Here is a 13,653-nt window from a genome sequence, read left to right as displayed (position 1 = left end):
GTCTCCTTCCACCTGGAGGACCCCGCCCGAGGCATACACGAACCTGAGCGTCCACTCCCGCATCAGTGAGTACACTGAGGTGGCGAGGTCGCTCCATGGGCTAGACCACGATCCGAGCACCCAGGACTTCGATGGAGAGGCCGTCATGAGGGCGGGGCAAGGCAAGAAGCATGGGCGGTTCTGGCTTGGCGACGGCGTCATCGACACGGCCTCTACTCCCTCTCTCTCTCTCCCAGATCCGAGCATGGAGCACGAGCGAGAGCCCGGCCATTCGCACACGGCCGACCACTGCACAGCACCGGGTCGACGCACTCGAGGTTATTCCTATTTTACTTGTCATATATTGATCTTTACACACCTTAATTAGCTTTGCATTACTGAAACATTGGAGTGAAATATTGCAGGCCCGGCTGGAACAAGAAATGAGGCAACATCAGGAGCTGGAGGCCGGGCAACAGAGGATGGCGGCCCAGCTGGAGGCCGAGCGGGACTAGCGGCAGGCCTAGGCGCAGAGGCTGACGGACATTATGGAGTTCCTACAAGGGCTTGGGCAACGTGTGGGCTTGTCTCTACCACCTGGGCTGTTGGTTCCACCTCCGCCTTCACGTCCTGCAGCTGCAGCTACTCCTATGAGTATGAAAGTTTTTTTTTTCTTTCGCTTGTGCTTTGCTTGTATGGCCTCTACCTTCCTAGATTAGCTATCTAAATAATCTTGTTTCACATGCAATCTTTTCTCCTTTTGTGCAGTCTCCATCTGATGGTGGTTCGAATAATCCACCTCATGCACCTCCGAATGATGGAGCTGGGCCTTCACCACAGTCGCAGTGCCCGAGATGAGTGCACGTTGTATTTTTTTCATTTGTTGTTCACTTGGTGATGCACTTGTGATATACTTGTGATGCACTTGTGGACTTTGATGAACTTGTGATGGACTTGTGGATTTATTTGGATGGACTTGAGCACTTATTATTATATATGTGATATATATTGTGATGGATGTGATATGTGCGGATGGATGTGTGGATGGATGAGATATATATGTGATGAATGAGATATATATGTGATGGATGATATATATATGTGATATATGTTTGTATGAATTTATTTATCATGATGGAATATAAAAAAATTAAAAATTGCCGTTTTGGGTCACTTTGCCGAGTGTTGCACTCGGCAAAGGACCCCGTTGCTGAGTGCCATGGTCACAGCACTCGGCAAAGCTGGAAAAATGGGCGCTCGGAAAACCATTTTTCCAGCTTTGCCGAGTGCCATGACTATGGTACTCGGCAAAGAATTTTTTAAAAAAAATTCAAACTTTGCCGAGTGCCGGCCAGAGGGCAGTCGACAAAGAATTTTTTTTAAAAAAAATTCAAACTCTGCCGAGCGCCGGCCAGAAGGCACTCGGCAAAAAAAATTTAGAAAAAAAATAAAACATCTTTGCCAAGGGCCGGATAGAGGGCACTCGGCAAAGAATTTTTTTAAAGAAAAATAAAAAATCTTTGCCGAGTGCCTGCAGGGTTGGCACTCGGCAAAGCGACCATCAACGGGGCCGGCACCGTGGCGGTCGCTTTTTTTTTTGCCGAGTGCCCCCGGGGCTCTCGGCAAAGCCTTTGCCGAGTGCCCGATAAAAGGCACTCGGCAAAGAGGGCTTTGCCGATCAATTTTTTGCCGTGTGTTCTTTGCCGAGTGCGGCACTCGGCAAAGGTTTTGTTGAGTGCAATTTGGCCTTTGCCGAGTGCCTCAGGCACTCGGCAAAGAACCTGAATCCAGTAGTGATTTGGAACACAAGGCTTTCTCATGAATCAAGTGTTTCTTCTATAAAATTAAACGGATTTTTATAAAATTCATGCATTCCAAACAACCCTAAAAGTAGGAGCATGTTTGTTTCAATCAATAGGCACCTATATCGTTACTTGTTATTTTATTTATCAGGCACCGTTTGGCAGGGCTTCTCCACCGGCTCCAGAAGCTGTTTTCTGCCAAATGGGGTAATATGAAATGGCTCCATGCATGAGCCCCTTAAAACGTGCTGAGACAAATGATAGATGATGGGTGGAGCCAAAATTAGTGGCTTTCCCCGGCTTCTCCTTTCCTAGGTGGAACCCAACGAGGACGAAACCCCGGATTGCCCCCGAGGCTCACGGGTGTGGAGGCACGCCGGTGCAAGCAAGGCCGCTCGGCCACTAGGGCACGGGCGTAGCCACCGGAGCGCACGACCAGCCTTGGCACGCAAACGCAAGGCCCCATGGCCGCCGGGGCGAGCGGCCAGCCTAGGCGCGTGACCGCAGGGGCACAAGGCCACCGGGGCGAGCGACTAGCCTAGGTGCGCGGCCGCAGGGGTGCATAGCTGCCAGGGGTGCGTCTACCTACGCGCGCGGCCGCAAGGGCATGCAGGCCGCCTGGGGGCACGTCCACCTAGACACAGACGGCGGAGGAGGGAGCGGAAGAGGAAGACCGAGATGGCGCCAGTGAGAAGGAGACTGGTGGCAGTCAGGAGTGGAGTGGGATTGTCATCCGTCGAGAAGGGCGTCGGAGCGCGGAGCTCCACGGTCCGTGCCCTTTGGCTTCGACAGCGCCGACATTGGGGGGTCTGGATCCACTGTGGAGACAGGCGACGGAGGCCACACTTCAGCCTTGGCGCGGACGGCAGTGGAGCGGCGAAGGCTGCGACAAAGGAGAGAGAAGGAAGGAGCAAGGGGTAGTCTGTGAGATGGCGAGAGGCAGTGGAGGTGGACGCGGTTCCTGCGTGTGGCAGATAGGGGAAGAAGAAGAAAAGGATATATAAGGAAAAGAAAGACATTTTGGGCCGGAGATAGCTGCAGCTAAGCCATTTAGTTGTTTTGCAAAAAAAAACACATGACCTTGGCATAAGTTGATAAGCATTAGTAATTGATTCATAATTAGTTCATAGGAGTACATCACACGTTCATAGGAGTACATCGTAGCCTAACAAAATATGGAAACATCACCGTTGGTGCTGAGCAGAGGAAGGATGTGACTATTTGAGCACTGAGCAGAGAAGAAGCTTGCCAAATTGTTGTGCCATGGTGTCGTCGTTGGTGCTGCTACTGCAGTGCTTCCACGCTCAACTGCCTCCGAAGCCGCTGCCGCCGCCGGTCGGTTTCTCCGCTCGAAGCAGCCGCCGCTGCTGCCGGTCTCTCCTCTCGACCCCCGCCACCGCAGCCAGTCGCCTCCGCGCCGCCGCCGCCGAAGGGCACAGCCGCCGTGCGCCGCCGCTCCTCTTTTCTGTGGAACCGGAGAGCGAGTGCTCGATACTGGATAGACCGGAGAGAGATGCGTGACTGCTGACTAGCTAGGGTTACGTATTGGTCCTCGTCTCTGGTCCAGTTGGGCCGGCTTGCTTCTTGGTCCAGGATTTGCACTTTAGCGACTGCACTGAAGGTCAGTTTAGCGGCTATTGCCGGCTAAATGGCGCTATTAGCGCCCAGCTTTTCTTAGCGCTAAAAACTGCATCTCTTAGCTTCGTCCATCCCCAGCAGCTATCCGCTATAGCCGGAGATTTAAAACTTTGCTTTTTATTTGTTTTGTCCACTATAAGGAACTGTTTTACCAAAACGACTCTAGCTAAACGAGAAGAGCCATTCATGGAGTCGAAGCCCAAAAAATGGCTTCATTAGTCAATCCTCATTAGTCACGCTGATAATAATACCAGACTAGAAAGAAAATGAAGCAAGGACGATATATATTTCTTTTGTATTCTCTTTGAATTTGTCATAAGATCTTCAGGATACACTACAATATCATTAGCTTCTCAACCATCTCGCAGATGATCACAGACCATCACATTTTGGACATGAGCTTTCCAAGCAAAAGAAAACGTAGAAAAGATTTGGAGATGAGCTAGACCATGTTCTCTACGGCGCTAACGGCGTTGGTCTGTCGCGCGTCATCAGTCACAGTGAAAGCTGCCCTACAGAGCGGGCAGGTGCTGTTCTGCCGCAGCCACTTGGCGGCGCAGAGCTTGTGGAACACGTGCCCGCACCCCGGCAGGACGCCGCAGGCCTCGCCGGGCTCGTAGGGCACCACGCAGATGACGCACATCTCCCTGTCCTCGTCGTCGGCACCACCAGGGAGCTCCTGGTATGGGACGTCCGGTATCCTCTCCAGCACCTCCTCGATGGACAGCGCCGGCGTCTTGCGGAGGCTTCGCCGGAAGGCATAGATCACCTGGCAGACGACGTTGATAAGCACGGCGACGGACACCAGCCCCAGGAAGATGATTAGTCCCCATGTGATCCAGTCGCCGAGCTCGTCCCAACCCATCATGGTGGCAGGCCGTCGCTCGAGTTGATCCTCATCAGATTGGTCTCGGCCGGGCCTTTGCTGTGTATGTTATTAGCAAGGGCGCAGTACGTAGCACGGATTAGGATCGGACTTGGATTGGTCACGACCGATCGATCTTCTTGGAATCATATAACGTCGACCGTCCTGACGTACCACGATCGAGTACGTAGACGTACGTGATATGCATGATACGATTGATGGTTTAGTGCTACTTTACGGAGTATTGTGCAAAAGAAACATGCATCTTGAGTTGGCTGGTTCGACGATCTAACCATGACGACGAACGATCTAGCGGCTTTGCTCATCTGTCTCGGGTGCGTTTTTCTGGTCATCGTCGTAATGGCCGCCTTGCTCCTGCAGTCAACGACAGGAGGACGACAATAACCGGCGGCAGGAGGCAGCGGCGGCCACGGTGCAGATGGCGGCCATGGCCGCGGTCCTGCTGGACTACGTCTCGTACCCTCGACAGAACGCCGCCGCTGTCGGCGGCGGCAGCAGCGACTACTATATATACGTCGGTTGTGAGCAATGACGGTAGCATGGGCGGCGTCGGCGGCAGCGGAGGAGTGCGCGATCTGCTTGCATTGGGCCCCTCCACCTGTTCAGGACTGAGGCCCAGAAATGAGAAGTCATGTTCTTCTTCAGTGTGTCGGCAAATGCGTACACTGAGACGAGAGAACTCATGCTGTTCAGTTCTTCTTCATGTTCTTCCTGTAGCATTGGGAATGCTTGCACCATGGATGCCAATCGTGGGTGGTCGTCCATATTTGTGCTCCCGAACGATATTTGTGCTCCCGAACGATAGCACCTTGAAGAGGTAGCCGTACTCCTATGAAAGACTATTCAGACAAATTGGCTTCACTGTCCCAAATCATGAAAGGTTTTCAAGCGTGGTTATGAGAATTAATCACCTTGCTTTCATCGCCCAAATGTGATACTGATGAGTAAAACCTTGTCCAGTCCTCATCTCTTAGCTGTAGCGGGCATATATTTTTGCAACCTTTGTGTGCATGTGTATCCAAGATACTAGTTTATTTCCATGTCTTTGTTTTGTTTTCGCCAACACAAACAAAGACGAATAATCAATGCGAAAATAAAACAAAAATCGGAAAGGGAAATGAAATGCTCTGCTCACCGACAGCGACAACGACTAAAAGAGATCGGACGGCGGCTGTAAATTCGGGTGACGAGAGCCCTGAATCAGTCGGGCAACCTTTATTTAGCTGCTTGAGGTAGACCGCATTCCAGCTCCAGCGCCGAGCGAGCCCTGCACTCTACGAATATATACTGATTCTGTTTGTAAAGCACAATGCAAAAACAACACAAGGACAAGAATACTTACTGTTCTTAATTATGAGAATACTAGCCTTTATTCTCGGGGAGCGCGCTTTCACTACGTAGAAAATGATTTTTAGCAACGGTTTGAATTTTTTGTAGGGGCGGCTGGTGATGGAGCCGCCCCTACAGCGGCGTGCTAGGGTGCCCAGACACCAGCCGCCCCTACAAACGGAACAGCAGGGGCGGCTGGTGTTACGAGTCGCCCCTATAAATGGGGTCTGATTTGTAGGGGCGGCTCAATTACCAGCAGCCCCTGGAAATGGTATTTGTAGGGGCGGCTGGTGATTGAGCCGCCCCTACAAATGGCCCCGTATTTATAGCACCGATTTGTAGGGGCGGCTCAATCACCAGCCACCCCTACAAATGCCCCCATATAAAACAAATGCAGCTCCTTCTTCCTCATCGGGTCACTCACTCCAACCCGTGAAAAAAAAAGGTGGGAGGCCTTGGGCACCTCCAAAAAATTGCTCTACTAAGGGGGGAAGATTTTGATCTCAAATCCTTTGGTAGAGAGGTTGTAGAAAGTAAGAAAATGCTATTTCAAACTTTTTTTGAAGTTTTAATGGTTGGTTAGTGAGTAATTAGAGTTTTGTTTTTCTCTCTCTTCTATGGTGCTTGAGATATTTATGAGCAAATTAGACCCAACTTTTAAATGTACTAGGGTAAATTAGGGAGGGGAACAAGATCATACCCTTATTTGGTCCAGGTTTCTTGATTTTAGTGAACCATTAGTTAGTTTTATGGATGTTTCATATGCATGTGATCTAGATCTAGGGTTTGGTTTTTTTATTAATTTTGTTTTTGTAAATTTATGTTTGATAAAATTGGACTAGGGTTTGTATGAAAGATATTGGGTAAAGTATAATTATTGCTAATTGTTGTCTTTGAAATTGTTTATTGTAATCAATAAATATGTATTTTAATTATTTATGGATAAATGGGCCATTAATTAATTTTTCTCTACCATGGTGTGTTTGTATGCTTCATGTAATTATATTAGATTTATATTCATATATATCTGAGGTATATACAATTATTCTCAAATAATTATTACTTTGATTCATTTTTATATATATCTGAATAAGTAGTCCTTTAATGTTTGTTTTGTTGTTGTTGTAAAAGATGGAGTACAGGAACTCTTGGATGTATGGTTCGTTAAGGTTCAAGGCAGGTTTCCGTGAAGAGGTGGATAAATTTAATGAAGCCGCAACGAAGCATGCAACGATATTGAAAGAGAATAAGGATACAATTATTTGCCCCTGTAAAGATTGCAAGAACCGTATGACATGGACAGATGTGACTATCATCAGATCACATTTGATTATGCGAGGATTTGTTGAGGACTACACAGTGTGGATTCATCATGGTGAAACGGTTATTGTTAACGACGAGGATGAGGAGGAATATGACGACGAAACCATAGAATCCCTGTCCCAATATTCAGCAGAGCTTGATGCACGAATGGATTTTGAGTTTGGCAATGAACAAGGTGGTGATGCTGGTGGTTGGGATGGTAACGACGAATATGGTGCCAATAATGATGGTGGAGCACGTGTCGGAGTTGAAGATGATTTAGATGACATGATTCGAACCCTTGGACCAGAGATTTTACTAAATAGCCCGAAAGGTCTAGAAAATTTGGAAAGAGTGACAAAAGCATCGAAGGAGACTGTGTATGGTGTTGAAAAGGGTTGTCCGACACATTGGACATTACTACGTTTTGTGCTTGAGCTGCTCATCCTGAAGGCTAAGTACGGCTGGTTAGACTGTAGTTTCAATGATCTATTGCATCTCCTGTCATGGGTACTGCCACAACCAAACTTAGTTCCCGCCAACACGTACCAAGCGAAGAAGGTCATAAGTCCATTGACAATGGGGGTTGAAAAAATACATGCATGCCCCAACCACTGTATACTTTTTCATGGCAAAACGTTCAAGTCATTGGATAAATGTCCCCGGTGTGGGGCCAGCCGGTACAAGGACAATGACCTTTACGGTAGGGACGAACCATCCACGGGGAAAAAGAGGAATAAGAAGGGTACAAAAAAGGTGGTACAAGAATCTCAGCCCCCAGAGGACACTCCATTAGGCAACGATGCAAAGCAGAGAAGAATTCCTGCCCTAGTAATGTGGTACCTGCCAGTGACCCGCCGCTTGAGACATATGTTCCTAAACCCTAAAGAAGCCGCACTCATGACATGGTGGGATGATGAGCGCAAGGTGGATGATGATAAGATTGCACACCCGGCTGATTGTAGTCAGTGGCAAAGGTTTGATGAGAAGCACAAAGAATTCAGCGATGACCCAAGGAATGTACGGTTTGGCCTGAGCACCGATGGAATGAATCCCTTCAATGAGAGGATGAGCAACCACAGCACATGGCCAGTGATCTTGACCATGTACAACATTCCAACATGGTTGTGTCAGAAGAGAAAGTACCTTCTCCTCACTATTCTTATTTCTGGCCCTAAACAACCAGGCATTGATATAGACGTGTTCCTCGAGCCCTTGATGCAAGAAATGGAGAGGCTATGGAGGCATGGGGAGCAGATGTACGATGCGTTCCGAAAGGAGGACTTCATATGTAGAGCAATAATATTTGTTACTACCAATGATTACCCCGCACTGTTTGCTTTGTCTGGACAGATCAAAGGGAAGATGGGATGCTTGGTTTGCTTGGATGGTACTACATGGGTGTACCTAGATGCATCCAAGAAGATAGTTTACCTAAGGAACCGACGCTTCTTAAAGACAAGTCACAAGTACCGCAGCAAATTGTTCTTTAGATTTTATGACAACGCCCCAGAGATTAAACCCCCTCCAGAGAGACGTCATAACGGAGAACATGTGTACAGAATGGTAAAAAACATATGCGTCGTCTATGGAAAGAAGAATCCGGATGGGACCAACAGAGATAGAAGCACACCTCCTGTCGAAGGCGTACCTTTCAAGAAACATTCGATCTTCTTTCAGTATCTGTCTTATTGGTCAGACTTGGAGGTCCCCCATGCCATTGATGCTATGCACGTGCAGAAGAATGTCTTTGAGAGTCTCATTGCTACCTTGATGGACACAGGCAAGTCAAAGGATGGTCTGAAATCACGGAAAGACATGGTGCAGCTAAACGTGATGCCACAGCTTCACCCGGTACCTGAGGCTAATGGAAAATACACTCTACCCGCGGCGTGCTTCAACCTAACACCAGACGAGAAGAGAGCTATATGCACTTTCCTGAGGGGGATCAAAGTCCCGACTGGGTTTTCAGCAAATGTGAAGAAGCTAGTGTCGACGAAGGACTTGTCAATAACACACTGCAAGGCTCATGATTGCCATGTGATGCTGACAGTGTTTCTACCTATTGCAATCAGGGCTATAAAGCCAGAGTTCTTGAAAATGGCCATCACCCGCATGTGCTACTTCTTTTCGAAGATCTCACAGAAGACAATTGGCAAGGAAGAGCTGAGTGACCTACATAAATTTGTGGTGGAGGCACAAAACCAACTGGAGATGTGTTTACCTCCTGCTTTTTTGATATAATGCCACATCTTATGATTCACATGGTTCATCAGATACAGGCGCTTGGCCATTGCTACTTGCATGAAATGTGGTCATATGAGCGGTTCATGTCGGTTTTAAGTCGATGCATGCATAATCGAGCATACCTAGAGGGCTCCATGATAGAGGGTTACAATACTGAAGAAGTCGTCGAGTACTGTCAAGAGTACCTAAAAGTACAGAAAGGGATTGGTAAACCCGATTCTCGTCACAAGGGTAGGCTGGCTGGGAAGGGCACCAGTGGTAGAAAAGTGTTCATCAACCATGATTACAAAGAGGTGAGTCAGGCACATTACAGTCTCTTGCAGAGTACACAACTGATGCAACCGTATATTGATGAACACTTGGCTATCATTATGGCGGAGAGAAATGGCCGTTCGGATGATTGGGTCATGAAACAGCACAAGCAACGACTAACTACATGGTTGAAGGACCAAAACATACCGCCTGAAGAAACCATAGACTCTATTACCATCAGTAGGTTGGCGGAGGGGCCATCAAGACAAGTGACATCTTGGAATGCTTATGACATCAATGGGTACACGTACTATACCCACGCAAAGGATAGTAAATATGTGAACCAAAACAGCGGCGTTCGAATAGAGGCTCTCGATGGATTAGGGCGAAAGATCCAATACTTTGGCATCATTGAAGAGATATGGGAACTTGACTATGGAAGAGATATAACGGTGGCCCTGTTTCGATGCCGCTGGATCAAACAACACCAACTGAACGAGATCGGATTGAGAGTCCTGGACCTCGAGAATCTAGGCTACCAAGATGACCCTTGGGTGCTCGCTTCACGTGTCGCACAGGTTTTCTATATGTCTGACCCACAAAGTAACCTCCCCCCGAAGAAGAAGACAAAGCACGTGGTTGCCTCCGGGAAACAACACATTATTGGAGTTGATGGCGTGGATGATGTTGAAGCTTACAATAAGTACGATGAGATGCCGCTATTCACAGACTTTCCTAAGAAGATCAGTGTTGTGGAAAAGAACCTCTTTAAAGACATAATGCCATGGGAACGAAAAGGTGTCAAAGGGAAAGTCGTTACAGCGGGCTAGCTAGTTGTTGAACGTGGAGTGTTTGTGTAAGTGTGTGTTTGTAAGACTTCATTTATGCATGCGTGTGAGACTATATATTTATGTACGTGTGTAAGACTACATATTTTTGTATGTGTATGAGACTATATTTTATGCATGTGTGTGAGACTACCCTTTGCAACATCCAGATGACTCTATTTGAACATCCACTTTATTACGACAAAATTTCATTTGTCAAAGTTTGAGCACTTCAAATTTTCAAATTTAACAAAATGATAAGTTCAAACGAGATTTTCAACCACTAAATGTTTTTTAGCTGAAAAAGTGATGAATACCAAAGTTGTATAACTCATCAAGATCTATAACTTTTATTTTGACCATTTCTTTATCTGACAAAGTGATAGTAAACATTGTTCACAAATCAACATGTTTCTCGTATAGTTCATGAGACTATGAGTCATGTGAATTTATGAACAATGTTTACTAATACTTTGTCACATGAAAAAGTGACCAAAATAAAAGTTGTAGATAGTGAGGAGTTCAACAACTTTTTTGTTCACGACTTTTATTGTTGAAATCATTTAAGGTTTCAAAATCTTGTTTGAAGTTGCCATTTAGCGAAATTCAAAATTTGAACTATTCAAATTTTGTCAAATGAAAATATGATCAAAATAAAAGTTGTACATATTAATGAGTTCTACAACTTTGGTATTCATGAGTTTTTCATGTGAAATCATTTACTCTTTCAAAATATTGTTTCAAGTTGAAATTATTTGAATTTCAAAATTTGAATCGTTCAAACAAAGTCACATGACAAGATGACCAAAATAAAAGTTGTACATGTTGATGAGTTATACAACTTTTATGTTTACAACATTTTCATTTTATTTCATTTAACGTCATAAAATTGTATTCGAAGTTTTAAAATTCAAATTTTTAATTTTTGTTTTTTTTTGTTTTCTATATTGTTTTGACTACAATTGTTTATATATATATATCTTCATATATAGAATAATAAAAAATATTATATTTGTGTATATACACAATTTTTTTATATTACTTTGTGTTTTTATGATATAAAAAATATAGAATTTATAATTTTAAAAAAAAATATTTGTAGGGGCGGTTGGATCTGGAACCGCCCCTAAAAATTCATTTGTAGGGGCGGCTGGATCAGGAACCACCCCTACAAATGGTACCTAGTATAAATAGGAGGGAAGCGCACGGCAGTCATCGTCTGGGCGCTGTCTTCTTCCTCCGACGCCGTCAGGCTGCCTAGGGTTTTCGCCGCCGGTCCCGTGCCCGCCGACACCCGCACCCGGTCCCCGGCGCCTGCCCCCGCGCGCCGACCCCCAGCGTCCCGTGCCCGGCCCCCGGTGCCCTCCCCCGCGCACCGACCCCCGGCGCCCTCCCCCGCGCGCCGACCCCAGGCGTCCCGCGCCCGGCCCCCGGCGCCCTCCCCCGCGCGTCGACCCCCAGCGTCCCGCGCCCGGCCCCCGGCGCCCTCCCCCGCGCGCCGACCCCCGGCATCCCGCGCCCGGCCCCCGGCGCCCTCCCCCCGCGCGCCGACCCCCGGCGTTCTGCGCCTGGCCCCCGGCGCCCGCCCCCGCATGTCGATACCCGCACCCGGTCCCCGGCGCCGGCCCCCGCGCGCTAACCCCCGGCGTCCCGCGCCCGGCCCCCGGCGTCCCGCGCCCGGCCCCTGGCGTCCTCCCCCGCGTGCCGACCCTCGGCGACCCGCGCCCGGCCCCCGGCGCCCGCCCCCGCACGCCGACGACCCGTGCCCGGCCCTCGGCTCAGGTTTGTTTCTTCCCTTGAACCTTCTTCTTGTCTTCAGTTCCTTGCTATATTTTTTCACTGTCATGTGAAAAAATGTGGGTATCACTGATTCTTATATAGGGCAATGCTTATCAGTCCTACGTTAGTCCTTCCAAAAGCAGCTTAAAATTCTTCCTATGCTTAAAAGTCTTTGAAGGCTTCATCCATGCTATCTCATTTATATAGGAATATGATATATTGCAAAGTTGACCTTGATGTGCTATGCATACATTTTTGGTGCTCGGGCTCTGCTACCTTGATTACTTTGCTTCCACTGGTGCAGTTCAGTACATGTCTCTAGTGGATTACCTGGAATTTAATCACAAACATATCCAAGGGGCTAGTGGTCTGTACTTGTATGACACATGGTCAGTTTGTTGGTTTCCAGGTCACTTCTCTGTCATGATGCATCTATAGGACTATTGGTGGGTTTTTAGTCGTATCATTGAATTGATCTCAGCTTTTGTTCCAAAAAGTAAATTGCTGCCGCATGTCCTATGTTGAAAGAGATGTCCTAATTTTTACTGTCTTTGAAGTATGCTAGTTTACTAGTTAATGGTGCTCTAGCAAGTCTGCAGTAATTTCGTGTTTCTGTTGATCACCCAAACTTGGTTTGCTTGGTTTTGTACTTGTATTTAATTCGAATCATGTTATTTATGAGCACGAGAATGGTCAGACACTATAGGAAGACATGGTCTTTCCAGATTAAGTGTGTGGAAAGCTTAAAGTTGCAGTGCATTTGTTTCATGTCCCTTTTGCGTCTTCTTTTTGTTTTTTGAAAATAGAAATAATTAGCCTATCTAACTGAGTAGTGGATGTTAGAGCTTGAAAAGAAGCCTTTTCTCCCCCTATAGGCCTGTACTGAACTACTGACGAACTGAGTATGGTTGTGAACCTGCTACTGTTAGTAAACCTCATCAGTATATTCATGTTGGGCATCAGGCCCAACATGACAAGTACTGTAGAAAGAGACCTAGAGTTTTTGGCCCGTCATGGATAGCAGGACTTCTTAGTACCACTTCACTCATAACTAGAAGAGTTACAGCAGTGAAAGCAAAAGCAACATCACAGTAAAAAAAAGAGCTTTCATGACAAACGTGAACACAGTTAAAAACAATGGCACGCAAGTTGCAGGATTTGCAGCAAGCAATTAAGAAACCATAGAAAACTCACAGTTTTGCATAATTAAACAATCGAAACAACCCACAAGGCACGATCAGGGCAGACACAGCGGTGAAGCCAGGCACCACCGAGATGGAGCTCACCTCACCACCGGAGCCGACGACCGCCCGGCTGCAAAGTTTCTAGCTGGTGTTAAAAAAGGGGGCACAGCAGAGCAGAAGCAAAGCAGTCAGATAGATTTTGAAATCTCAAAGCCTTGCTAACCTATTTGCATAATTATTGGTAATTTGCATAATTACTTGGCTTATCGGCTTACCGATAGTACTAGTAAGTCTATTCATGCATTGGTACTGAAAGTAACTATGCTAAGTGTCTGTAGTGTTGTGTCAGTACTATTAAATTTCTAAAAACTGGATAGTGGTCATTTCAGCTAAGTGTCAGTGCTCATTTCAGTTAAGTTTCAGTGCTC

At 46.9% G+C, this 13,653-nt stretch overlaps 2 protein-coding genes across 2 annotated transcripts; both read right to left on the bottom strand.

The window, feature by feature from the left end:
• Positions 1 to 3,861: 3,861 nt before the first annotated feature.
• Positions 3,862 to 4,287, bottom strand: LOC136487860 (RING-H2 finger protein ATL56-like). Its single transcript, XM_066484969.1, has one exon. The coding sequence runs from the start codon at positions 4,285 to 4,287 to the stop codon at positions 3,862 to 3,864; it is 426 nt and encodes a 141-aa protein (XP_066341066.1).
• Positions 4,288 to 11,430: 7,143 nt separating this feature from the next.
• On the bottom strand, positions 11,431 to 11,856 carry LOC136487859 (uncharacterized). The gene has a single exon (XM_066484968.1). It carries the CDS (start codon positions 11,854 to 11,856, stop codon positions 11,431 to 11,433), a length of 426 nt encoding a protein of 141 aa, XP_066341065.1.
• Positions 11,857 to 13,653: the final 1,797 nt, after the last annotated feature.

Source organism: Miscanthus floridulus, chromosome 10, assembly GCF_019320115.1.
Source record: "Miscanthus floridulus cultivar M001 chromosome 10, ASM1932011v1, whole genome shotgun sequence".
Lineage (NCBI taxonomy): Eukaryota > Viridiplantae > Streptophyta > Magnoliopsida > Poales > Poaceae > Miscanthus > Miscanthus floridulus.
This window is presented reverse-complemented; position numbering and strand designations above follow the sequence as displayed.

Bases quoted from the DNA above. Each gene is read 5' to 3' on its own strand.
- LOC136487860 (XM_066484969.1), bottom strand. From the start codon at position 4,287: ATGATGGGTTGGGACGAGCTCGGCGACTGGATCACATGGGGACTAATC.
- LOC136487859 (XM_066484968.1), bottom strand. From the start codon at position 11,856: ATGCGGGGGCGGGCGCCGGGGGCCAGGCGCAGAACGCCGGGGGTCGGC.